Source organism: Pleuronectes platessa, chromosome 16 (genome assembly GCF_947347685.1).
Source record: "Pleuronectes platessa chromosome 16, fPlePla1.1, whole genome shotgun sequence".
Lineage (NCBI taxonomy): Eukaryota > Metazoa > Chordata > Actinopteri > Pleuronectiformes > Pleuronectidae > Pleuronectes > Pleuronectes platessa.
This window is the reverse complement of record NC_070641.1, coordinates 19,643,753-19,656,306: the sequence shown is the minus strand read 5'-3', so window position 1 is coordinate 19,656,306 and position 12,554 is coordinate 19,643,753. Positions and strand designations below refer to the sequence as shown.

The window sequence follows — 12,554 nt, the reverse complement described above, 5'->3', positions numbered from 1 at the left end:
AAATATATTTTACAGGTTCTCTGTGCAACATATAAAGGTAGATAGATATAAGCGGTGAATATATTTTATGTATAGAAATATATCGAAATACTTCAGTGTTAGTAAAAGTGTAAAGTAAACATTTGAAAGGAAAAAATATGAGAGTGGTATTTGTACCCTAGATAAACTACAGTGAACTTCAATACCAAGTAATAAAAACTTCGACATATCTTGACTACGGTGTGGAGGGTGGTGGAAGCAGCACTCACATATTCAATTCAGTGTTTTTTATTTATGTAGATCATGTAAATAAAAAAAGTGGGAGAAATAACCGGGACATGTTTTATTTACCAACAGTGATGGGGTGGGGGAAATCAAAAGCCTAATGATTTAAACTAAGTATTAAAAAAGGAGTGAGACGAAGTATAAATCTATTTAATCTCCCCCATCACCATAAATTATTAATGAATAATTATCCTATACTTAACCAGCTTCCTATAATTCGTAAATGTGTGTACCTCTACTCTATATTGTATATAATCTAATAACAAATACAATATAAATGATTAAAAATAAGGTTACATATATATAAACAAACTACACCTATTTACCCCAAATAAAATATACAAGAGGGGATGATAAACTAAGGAGCAATAACTATTAAGTGACCAAATAAAGAAACATTGTCAAATCCTGTGTTCACCGTGTGAACATCATTCTGTTCTGTGTTATAAACCGGGTTGTGTTTAGACATTGTTCTAACTCCACTGTGGAGTAAAAATAGCGATACAAATTCTCAAACATAAATATGAAGCCATGGATTCAAAATATTTACCTAATAAAAAATGTAAACATCAGGACGTTTGAGAGGAGCCAGGTAGAAACCGGCTTTTATTTTGAAGGCGGTGGACCGGATGTGGTGCTGAGTTCGCGGCAGATGTCTCAGATTTTCCTGCTCGGGCTTCATTTCCTCCCGCCACCGTCAGCAGGAGAGTCTCATCCCAGCCCAAGTACAACGGTAAGTTCCCCAAACACGTTAAGTTACTAATCTTAAACCAGCTAACTAACCCCCCCCCCGGAGCTGCTCTGTCAAAGTTAGCTCGCTTTGTCACCACTTTGCCATGAACGTGACTTTAGGAAACATCAAAGAGCATCTTCTCTGCACTTTGAGGCTGTTTTTTTCTCTCTTCCATTCGATCACCTTCTTGTTATTGTTTTACGATCTCAAACTACTTAGGTTGTGTTTTTGTCTAGTCATTTTTTAAAGTTGTCCCGCGGCTTCGAGAAGTGAAGGAGCGATCATTAGTAGTTCATTTCCGGGTGTGGAGCCTGATCCGGAGCGACATGGCAGCCCCGTTAGGTAACCATCATGTCTGCTGCTGCTTCCCCTCGTTTTAAATTAAACACTAAACAATGAGCGGATGCGCTGACTTTGAAAATCCCAAGTGGAGCTTCGGGTCACTTTTCACTGTGTGTTCGAGACTCGCCTGTCATGTGGTGCAAGAGGAACATGTTCGGCCACTTCCTGGATCGCATCTCCCTTCATTTGAATTGCCACTGATGCCTTTTTATAAACAGAAACCTGCCTCCGTTTTCAAAGTCGAGTGCACATAGATCACATCTCCTGAGATCAGAAGTGAGTCTCCTCAGCTGTGTGCTTGGCTCAAGGGCTGCAGGGCATCCAACCGTGACTCCCTTTTGTTCTATCCGGTGTCAGCGATAAATGGCCTGAAGGAATCTTAATGGATTTCTATCGCTGACTTCTCGTTTCCAACCTGAGGTCGCAGCCCTGGGGCGAATGTCTCACTTTGCACTTTAGAGTTTCTCTGGTTTGGTTTTAAAGGGATGGTTCCCCCAAGCGTTTTTAATTCACTCATCGTCTACTCACCGCTATCTCCATGGAGGTGAAAGGTGAAGTGATTGAATACACAAAACACTTTGAGAGTTTCAGGTGTAAACAGCGCTGCAGGCAAATCCAATAGAACTTATGTAGCTGGTGACCACTTCTTCAAATGTAAAAGAACAAGGGGGGGGGGGGGGGGGGAAACCACAACATGTCTCCATCCTGCTGCTGTGGTGTCACCCAAGTGTCCAGAACCCCCGATATTCAAATTAGACTTATAAATACTGTAATATACACCGTGTTCTTAGGGTTAGAATGTCCTCTGATGTCTGATGTGGTCACACGTGGATCACAAAGAACATTTAGGCAAAAAAAAAAGTATCGGAAATGATGTTTCGATAACTTTGAGTCGGTTGTATGACACCACAGGAGCAGTATGGAGGCTTTTAACTTTTTGTTTCTATTGTTTCTTTTATATTTGAAGAAGTGATCTCTAGCTTCTTAAACTGTATTTGATTAGGCTGCAACGCTGTTTACCTCTGAAACCCCCAAAAGTGTTTTGTGGATTCACTTCACCCACCCCTGAAATTTCCCTTTTGGGTGAACCTTCCCTTTAAGCAGGTCAAATTAATGACCCTGGGTTCAGCATGAAGGTATTTCCCTGACGTCAGCACAATAAGCTTCACACATGTTCAAGCAGCTCGCCGTGAAAAGTGTCCAAGGTTCACAGCCACCACTGCTGCACCAGTTAGCTATTACTTAAATATTTAGGCTATGAAGGAAATTGTGTTCTCACCGAAGCAAAAACTCAGCTCTGAATTTGTTTTATGACTCTTATCAATCGGTTTCAGTCTATTTAGGACTTTTTGAGACGTAATTCCTTTGAGTTGCGTTTTGAAGTCGACCCTGACAAGTTGTGACAGTGGCCTCGTCTGTTTGAACTCGCAGGGATTGGGAATGTGAGCCAACACTTCCTCACACAGACCAGCGGGACCTTCTACTGATTAGTGTTTCTTAAGAGTCACGTTGTGTGATCCTCCACAGACACAACATGGCGTCCTCCACCTCCACTGCAGCCTGTTCAAAGTCCCAGGCTATGAATATTATATTTCCCCTTTTCTACCCCTGGATGTAGCTTTTTAAACTGTACTTTGGTCGAATCCCTCTGGTAACATGTTCCAACCACCTGTTGAATCACATCCCATTCTTGAATTAAAACATATATACAGCTGTAACCATAGATCCGCACATGGCGGCCATCTTGTCACAGTGAGCTTGCTTACCCATAACATTGTGTTTTAGTTGTATGTACTTTTTAAATAACCATAACTTGCTCAATTTTCAACCTATTTTTAAACACTATGGTTTGTTATAAACGTCAGAGATGTAGTTATGACACTGCATACTTATGAATAATTATGTTATTGTCAAATAAATAGAATAATTTTCTATATAGGTACAAGATTTCCCTTTACAAATATAAATCAAGAATTATTTTATTTTATTTAAAAGGTACATGTTCCAATACCAACACAATGTTAAGGGTGGGCGAGCCGCCTGTGGCAAGATGGCTGCCATGTGCGGCCGTTCGACTCCGTTGGCCGGCAACGCGGACGAGACATCTAGCCTTTATATAAATATCTATGGCTGTAACCCTGTGTTGTGTAGAGTCGGCCACCTCCACCCAGGCTGTTGCCCAGGCAGGCAGACGGGATCTGGGCACGTCACCCAAACCCCCAGAGTGCAGGACTAAGCTCTGACCTTTCCGCTGGCACCTTGGCCGTCCATTCACTCCCGGCTTCCTGCTGCCGTACGCAGGGATTTCTCACCAGCTATTTTTAAAGCTTCCTATTTGTTCTGGTCCTTCCTGGGATAGAGGCATGTTTTGTTTCTCTGTTTCTTCTTGCCGCCTCCTTTTCGTTGCTCATTTTTCTTTGTCATCAGCTTAGTCTTCTGCCCTGATGAATCTTTTTCTTTTTCTTGGCGTCTAAACAGCTCTTTGGGCTTTATTAGTTATCACGAGCTGTGCGCTTGCATTTTCATTCTCTACTTTTAATGTCATTTACTCTATTTTGTCGCTCATCCTCTTCTTTGTCTGTTGAGTTTCCTCTGCATTGCATCAGCTCTGCCAGCGACTCTTGGTGCAACACTTCCTGCGCGTGTTGCACCACATCCTCAACTTGGTGGAAACCAGCTTCTATCCACTGAGTTAACATCAAGCCGGTGTTAACGGAGTCCGTTTGTGTCATTAGAAGACCATTAGCGATGGGGTTACCCTCACAGGCGGCGTGTGAAGAAGATGAGATGAAGTGCCTCAGCTCCACAGCTCTTGATTTAGTCCTCTACAGGATGTGAATCATGAAGCTCAGGCCTGAAAGAGGAAGTCTGCAGTAGTGTCTGCACAGCCTGACATGCAAGTCGGTCTCTCCTGAGGTGAAAACCATGTGCTGCTGCTTGATCACTGTAGCACCGGGGGGGGGGGGGGTCACGGGGCTTAGCTGCATCCAGGCACACAACCCACAGGTGTGTTTCTATTGTATTTGGTGTTGTTGTGGTTCAATTTCTTAAACCTTCTTAAAGCTCCACTGTTTGCTCCGTTATCCTCTTAGAAAACTCTGCAAAGCCTAAATCAACACTAACATGAAAGTGAGAGAGAGATTAAGTGGCTGCATTACTTCAGTCTCTGGAGGGTTTAAGGGACTCTGATATGAAAACATGATTCTTTGCACCTGCATTTCATGAGCTTTTATTAAAGATTAATGAGAGCGATGGAGAGAAGTGAGCCCAGCAATCAAAGTAGTCAGAGATCTGTGAGGTTCAGTAGAGATGTGACGCCAGCGGTGACATTCAGCCGCTTTTCACTTTTAGTGAAACCGCATTCACGTCCGGTTGTCGTCTTTGAGGTGTTTGAATGCTTTGTTTCTCGTAAAACATTAATTCAAGGTCTAAATTATTAGATTTTAATACATTTGATTCCTCAGTGAAGGTGGAATAAAATCCTTTTCTCACTTTGTTACATTTGTATTTAATTTGAAAAACAATTTCAATATTTATCAGTATTTTTGAGTTAATAAGATATTTACTATATTTATTTTTTTTTTTACAAATAAAAGTAGTAATCATCGTTTTATTGTAGTTTTTTCTAAGTTAAATTTGAAGGAAAAATAAACAAACAATAGAAATGATTAACTGACTCCGAGGATTTGTCACTAGTCTTGTGGAATTGTATCTATAGTAGAAAAATTATAATGCAGCAAGCAAAATGTTCTCTTAGATGTCGTGCTTCATATATCAGGGTTTCTTCTTCTTATTAAATACTAATGCGCTAACCCTTAAAACAACTAATCAGCAGAGGTGTCTTATCGGTTTGCAGTATTTTATTTCACTTATTTTCAAAAGTTCTACAAAAGTCAAAGCGTTGCATCATCTAAATCTGTGAGTAACGCAGCCTGTGAGAAGAAGAAAATACTTTATCACTTAATGAGTATCTACATCCTGTCCCTGTGTCAGTGTTGTGTTGATGCTTCTCTCAGATCTAAACTGATGGAAAGAACACTCACACCCCCCCACACTCTGTTTCATAAAGCCTGTATCATCCCACAGGAACTCCTCAGTCCTCTCTGAGCTCACTCACCAATTATCTTCAGTACCGTCTTAGTGACACTAACGACTCCTGTCAGGACAATCCTCTTAATGTGTCACCGGTGACACCAGCAAACTCTCCTCGTGTCCCTGAATGCCTCGTTAGCTCTAATCCCACCTTCCATAATCCCACCGCTCGGTCGTGTTGCTAAGGAACAGGGTCTAATCTGAGAACCATCAGCTGCTGGGATGACTGGTTGTTTTTAAAAACCGAGTCGCTGGGTCCCGTCCAGCGAGCAGGTTGTGAGCAGGATCTCATGACCTGTGTGTTGTCTCCTAGCAGACGCCGGTGCGGGACAATGACGGAGCCTTTCCCCTTCCTGTTCAGTGTGTGGCCAGTTGTCCACAGCCCACGTTGTGTGAGAAGAGTTATCCAGAAAGAATGTGTGTCACCGTGAGGGCGGTGATGTCAGCGTTGTTAAAGCTAAACCATTTAAATTGGGAATGTGCTTCTTTTAATTAGCTGGATCAACTCTTTCTTACTTTTGGAGGTATCATCTCTGAATCATGTGGCGAGCTGCAGACGTTTCTGAACAGTTTCCACTGAATTTGGTGGACAAATGCAATTTTATATGCTGTGAAAATACTATATTATCCTGTACAAAGTACCATAATACAACATAATTGGAATATGTGTTTCTTTGATTCAAGTTGCTTTAACTTTCCAAAACCCAAGACTGTGTCACCCTACTCTTCAGTTTATTGATAAGTTGGCTCAGCTCTACAATCTAAAGCTATCTGACAAAAGGAAATATGACATTAATTAATTCATTTTTCATACTTTAGTTATGTTTTGATGACATTGACGTGACATACGTAGACGCCCTCAGGTCCTTCTTATACTCTATACTCTGTTTTCCTGCCTGAGCCACAGTAGAGCAACACATCGGTCTTCTCTGACCCTGCAGCTTCCTCCTCTGTGCGGGGGGGACGCTGCAGCTCGTTCGAGAGGAAGTGAGAAACACAAACCTGTTCCCTGATATTTCAAGAGTCATGTGACCCAGTGTTATCTGGTCCTGCTTTCCCGTCTCTCTCTGCAACATGGAGCCTCTCTCTCGTCCCCTCGGACCAGAAAGACTCGACCGGCCGAAGCCAAACTATTGGCAGAAAAGGAATTCAGTGCTTTTATGGGAGCACAGAGGCCCCATGCGGGAAAAAGGTCGCTGGGTGTTTAGTTCCTGCTTGGCTCAGACCCAGCTGTGTATGGTTGACACAATGGAGCAGGGAGGGAGGGAGGGTTCGACACAGACACAGCAACAAACCAGTTCTCTGCTGATTCTGTTTGCAGTAGTGTGATTTCATTTTTTGTTTTGTGTGTGTGGATCCTTCACACTGTAAATTGTGTGTTGACGATGTGAGTGTTGCTGTGTCGAGCAGGTGAGACCTGCTTCAGGAAGACTCATCAGGTTTAACTGTCGTCTTGACTTGATGACAACCTTCAACTCACAATGATTTGCAACAGTTAATAAAATCAAGTATTTATGGAATCTGTAGAGCAGGTTTAATTTGAATGGAGAAGCCGTTTGTGTTACAATCTTCCTCTTTTACCTTTAGGGTCATTTTTCAGTGCAGAAATCTGATTACATCATCAACATTAAAGCATTGCTCTTTGTTACAGATGAGTCGGTTTCAGCTCCTAAGCATAAATAAGATTACATGAGTTACAGTACACAGTCACTCAGTTTGACAGAAAGTGGTTATGCTCGGTTGAGTTCATTCAAAAACAGGAAGTAGAGTTCTTTCGGCAAACAGATGAGGAGAGTTATGACGAGAGGTTTGAGGGCGGAGCTAGTCTCGAGAGTTCGAGTCGTGTTTTTCCACTGTCACAAATGAAAAGACATTTTTTTTGTCTCCAACAGAACATTGCATCAAAACTATCAACACTGGATATACACACACACACACACACACACACACACACACACCTTGTATTTAGGGCAACTGAGCTGCTGGGACATCTGCTCAAACACCATTAGACTAATGTGTGTGTTTTCAGTTCCTGAGGTTTGCAGGGATGTTATGAGAGTAACATCATCATCATCATCATCATCATCATCATCATCCAGCTGCCTTCTGACTTCCACAGGTGTAGATCAGCTTCGTACAGACTCTGCCTGGCATCTGTGCACCAGACGTTAACTGATCACTCCATTTATCACTGCAGCTTATGAGCAACAATCGAGTTTAGTGGCGAACTCAAAGTTCCTCTATGTTCTCAGCAAATGAGGATGATCTGCCTAATGGCCGTTTCCTGCTCAGGATCATGGTCCTCGTGTCTAATGAGCAGTGACTGGGGAGGAGGTGCAGCTGGTGGTAGATGGCTGCATTAGCACGGCTGCTCCTGGGCCGTCACTTAGAAAAGAGACGAGTTGAGACTTGAGCTCAGATAATGGAGACCACGGGCCTCTGCTGTGAGTTTCGGCTGAGGCCTCACGGTCGTGTTTCCTGGTCCTCGTGTGTAAGTTTGTGCACTCGAGTGTGTGGAGACGTGTGAGTGGACACCGAGGAGCTAAAGGAACAGAAACACAGTAACAGCCTTGCCTGAAGCCAAAAGGGTACACTTGATAAACCACGCCCAGATTCTTGTGAAGTGTTTTTTTCAGTAGAGACTCAAGTTGCTGTCAAATATTTGCACATAATATTGTGACGTTATACTTTAAAGATATCAGCATAAATTAACTGCAAAGTAAACTGAAGAATACATTTTCAGTGTTACTACATTCTTATGAGCTAACTTTCATTGTAATCTTAATACTTTATCACAATTTCTCTTTTCTAACATCTTTGATCTTCCCAATTAGTTCTGTTCTGAAACATCTGTTTTCTTTAATATAAAGCACTTTGAGCTTCATCATATACCGTGAAAACTAATTTTATTATTTGTTTGCATTACGTGATCTGCTGCTCTACGTTGCCAGGGCCCCAAGTCAAGATCCACTGTGGTCCTCCTCTGGATAACTAATCCTTAATAAATATCCAGCAGCTGCATGTCTAATAAACCAGCGATGCCTTGCTCCACATGTCGGTCAGATTTCAGTAAAGCAAAGTGTAGAGGGAAGTGGTGTGTTGTGTGGACACCGACCCTTTATTCTCTTATCCTCTAACCACCCCTCTACCGTCCCTTTCCCCTCTGTGGCTGCAGCACCATGGCAGAGCTGGAGCCTACAGAGGAGCAGCTGGCAGCGATCGCAGCTGCCAACGACGAGGCCGAGGCCGCGGCCAACTACAAACCCCCCGCCCAGAAGACCCTGCAGGAGATCCAGGAGCTGGACAAAGATGACGAGAGCCTGCGCAAGTACAAGGAGGCGCTGCTGGGGAAAAGCGGTGTGGTTAAAGGTGAGTGGTGGAATACCTCTCATAATAACTCTCCTAATCTTCTAGAGCACCTGTAAAACCAGTAAGTAACCACAGGTATTTAGATTTAAGTCGTGTGTGTGTGTGTGTGTGTGTGTGTGTGTGTGTGTGTGTGTGTGTGTGTGTGTGTGTGTGTGTGTGTGTGTGTGTGTGTGTGTGTGTGTGTGTGTGTGTGTGTGTGTGTGTGTGTGTGTGTGTGTGTGTGTGTGTGTGTGTGTGTGTGTGTGTGTGTGTAACATTTCCATAACTTCCTTTAAACTGATGATTCTTTTATTTCTCTGACCCTTTGTCTCCGTCTCAGATCCCAATGCCCCAAACATCCAGGTGACACGAATGACTCTGGTCTGTAGCACTGCACCAAACCCCCTGGTCCTCGATCTACAGGGTGAGTGGAGCAGACAAGTTTTTTTTATTGTCTGGAATAAACACAAGAGCAGATTTTTTTAAGTGAAAACAAATCATCTGCTGCTGATACCTGGAGGATTTTAATGAAGTGAACCCCCATGTTTAAAAGCACTCGAGGAATCCCTAACCCTAACCCTAGAAACATTAGTTATGGACAATAATTACAAAAATAAAGACCAAATGTCCTGCTGGGTCATTTGTGTTTAATTGATAATTACGTCATCTCCATGTCCTGTGTCTGTGGGAACAACTGCTGAGCTGTTTCCTCGTGGCTCTGCTGCCCTCCCATGGTGGTCTCATTGAACTACAACAGAACAGGAGTGCTGCGCTCACTCTCTGCCTTGTTGCCACCTGGTGGTCACTATCATTGACTTCTCTCTCTCTCTCTCTCTCTCTCTCTCTCTCTCGCTCTCTCGCTCTCTCGCTCTCTCTCTCTCGCTCTCGCTCTCTCTGCCTTGTGGCCCTTATCCCTGCCAGGAGACTTGGACAACTTCAGGAAGAACCCGTTTGTGCTGAAGGAGGGAGTCGAATACAGAATAAAGATCAACTTCAAGGTGAGGGAGTGTCGTCTGTTTGTTGTCTCCGACTGTCTGAAGTGTGCAGATGTCCCTGATGAGGCTCTGTCACGGGTCACAGCTCAGCAGAATGACGCATGTCTCTTTCTTGCAGGTCAACAAGGAGATCGTGTCCGGCCTGAAGTACAATCAGCAGTCGTTCAGGAAAGGAATCAAAGGTAAACGTCTTTTCATTTAGTCTCTGCAGTTTCTTTTTTTTTTTTTTTAAAGATTATTTTTTGAAATTTTTTATGCTTTTTATTGATAGTTTTAGAGACAGAGTTGAAATGGGGCAGAGAGGGGAGTGACATGCAGAGAACGACCGCGGGCCGTCTCTGCAGTTTCTTTTGGTTGATTTATTTTTATCGGATATGAAAGGACTTAAAGGAGACGGGGACAAAAGAGATTGACACCACTCTCCCTAGTAAAAGGCTGCAGTCAGTTAGCTTAGCTTAGCATGAAGACTACTTCTGAAGCTCAATAATAACCATCATCAAATTAGTCTGGGTTTTATTGTGGCTGAGCCAGGGCAGAGATATCCCCTGGATTCTAGTCAGGCAAATGTCTGGACCCAAGAACGCAGCAGGAGATCGTCTGGGTCGGATTCAACCTTCAGGTTAGAGGAGGCAGGAGATAATAGAGAGTATAGAGAGAATAGAGAGAATATAGAGAGAATTTATAGAATCCATACAGCACATCATCGCGTAGCTCTTGAATCTCGTTGACTTTTCAAGTTCGACGTCTTCCCTCTGTGTCGTCTACGTCTACGTTTTTCTCACGTGGGCTCACTTGGAAATTTTCCCAGGAATTTTTCTAGAGCAGGCTGGCAAGAACAATTCCTGTTTGTTCAGAAGCCGTTAGCTTATCTTACTAGAGGTAATGTTCCTGCTGCTTCAGTTTAGTAGATGTGGACGACCGGTTTTTAATCTGCATTTGATATATTTCCTCTCAGTAATTATAAATTTATGAGGCACTCCTTACACCGTCTTTCCCCCCCCACTCTCTCTCACACACAGTGGACAAGTCCGACTACATGGTCGGCAGCTACGGGCCCCGACCGGACGAGGAGTACGAGTTCCTCACCTCCATGGAGGAGGCGCCCAAGGGGATGCTGGCCCGCGGCACCTACGACATCAAGTCCAAGTTCACCGACGACGACAAACACGACCATCTGTCCTGGGACTGGAGCCTCTCTATCAAGAAAGAGTGGAAAGACTGATTCCCCCGACGCCATCCTCCATCAACACCGTCTTCCTCTGCTTCGCCCCTCTTCCTTTTCATTCCGTTTTCTTCCGTCTGGATTATTTGTTGATTCAAGCTTTTGCTCTCTCCGTCCATTGACACCCGCCCAACCCCCAAAACCCCCCTCCAGTTAAATTTCTCTTTTCTAAATTCCAATCTCTCCATCATCCCCCCCCCCCCCAGTGTAACGCTTCATGGGTCTTTTGCAACCACCCTTTGTTAAGTATTAAATCTTTCAAAATGGAGAAAGCAAACAACGTGTACAATCCAGATTTTCGCAGTTATGGTTTCTTTTATAAAAGGAAAAATAAGTAAAAAAAAAAAAAATATTTGCTACCTACTCGTGAGAAAAATATGAGTTCCTGCTTTCTTGTCTGTCCCCCCCCCCCCCTTTTGCTTTCTTCTCTGTTTTTCAGTTAATTTTGTACTCTTACCGTGATCTGCCTTGGGAAGCATATTACCGGGAGCAGTAGTGCTGTGTGTGCGTGACCTCTGTGCAGTCGTTGAGAAATCGTTGCTGGACTCTTGGACGCAGTCCTCCTAAAGCCTTTGAGCAGATTATTTGTACCAGGGTCTTGGAAGGTTACTTAGAATTTAGGCCTCTTTCAAACGGTTTTGCATTTTGCAAAGTCTCTGCTGGGAGAAGGGGGGGGGGGTTCCCCTTGAGGTGCGTCTGTTCCCCTCATGATCAGGGTATAGTGGCAGTTATGTAAGCAGCCATGTGGCCTTAACAAGAATCCCTAGGAAGAACTAGAAAAACCTTAGATGAGCCATTTGCCTTCAGAAGATATTTGCCCGAGCATCACGTGAGCCTGTTATTAACAATAATGTACTGATACTAAGAAATGGGCAGGGAGACATTTTAACGCCTTTATTTCCAGTTTGATGATTTGTAAAAGCCGTCACATTTAGATAGATCTCAGCTCTATTTATAAACTCTGATCATATACAAACCTTTATATCAGTTAAATTAGCTCTTCCAGGTCGTATTAAAGGCTTCGTACCGCCCAGTCTCCTCCTCTGTAGCATCTGAGGCCATGTTGTCGGGGTTCCCTGAGGCGTTACCCTACTCCCCTCCTGGATCCATCGCAGTCAAACTGCAGAACACCTCCTCCAGTTCAACCATTACCAAACGCTCGCTGTGCCTCCAGTCTCCTCCGACCTCATGCTGCTCCTGCTGACCTGGCGGCACTCCACACGTGCTCCCCATCAGCGAGGTGAGACGTCGTCCGGGATTCGAGCTCTGACCCGAGATCGGGAGACGTCAGTCCACGAGCGGACACCGGGCGGTGGCAGACACGTGTCCTCTCTCCTCAGTTTACACTCCATGAGGATGTGAGTGGTGTCTGCGACCGCAGCCTCATTCAGCTCATGGGTCAGGGACCGATGCTCTTCTCTGTGGGTTGGGTCGGACTGTGTGTGCGCTGCTTGTATTACCAACAGTCAACTGATCTCCTGTGTTCAAATTAAAGTGTTCAGACTGGGCCTACGTGTGTGTGTGTGTGTGTGTGTTTGTTTTACTCAATTTTAAGTTT

General features: G+C 43.8%; 1 protein-coding gene across 1 annotated transcript; it reads left to right on the top strand.

Moving 5' to 3' along the window:
* Window positions 1–874: 874 nt before the first annotated feature.
* arhgdia (Rho GDP dissociation inhibitor (GDI) alpha) lies at window positions 875–12,504 on the top strand. The gene is made up of 6 exons (XM_053443222.1): window positions 875–997; window positions 8,607–8,800; window positions 9,120–9,203; window positions 9,701–9,777; window positions 9,893–9,956; window positions 10,794–12,504. Exons 2-6 carry the CDS (start codon window positions 8,611–8,613, stop codon window positions 10,994–10,996), a joined length of 618 nt encoding a protein of 205 aa, XP_053299197.1. The 5' UTR covers window positions 875–997; window positions 8,607–8,610; the 3' UTR covers window positions 10,997–12,504.
* The last annotated feature ends 50 nt before the right edge of the window (window positions 12,505–12,554 follow it).

Coding starts and splice junctions, on each gene's coding strand:
- arhgdia (XM_053443222.1), top strand. CDS start 8,611: ATGGCAGAGCTGGAGCCTACAGAGGAGCAGCTGGCAGCGATCGCAGCT. Junction 8,801..9,119: donor GAAAAGCGGTGTGGTTAAAG/GTGAGTGGTGGA, acceptor TCTCCGTCTCAG/ATCCCAATGCCCCAAACATC. Junction 9,957..10,793: donor GTTCAGGAAAGGAATCAAAG/GTAAACGTCTTT, acceptor TCTCACACACAG/TGGACAAGTCCGACTACATG.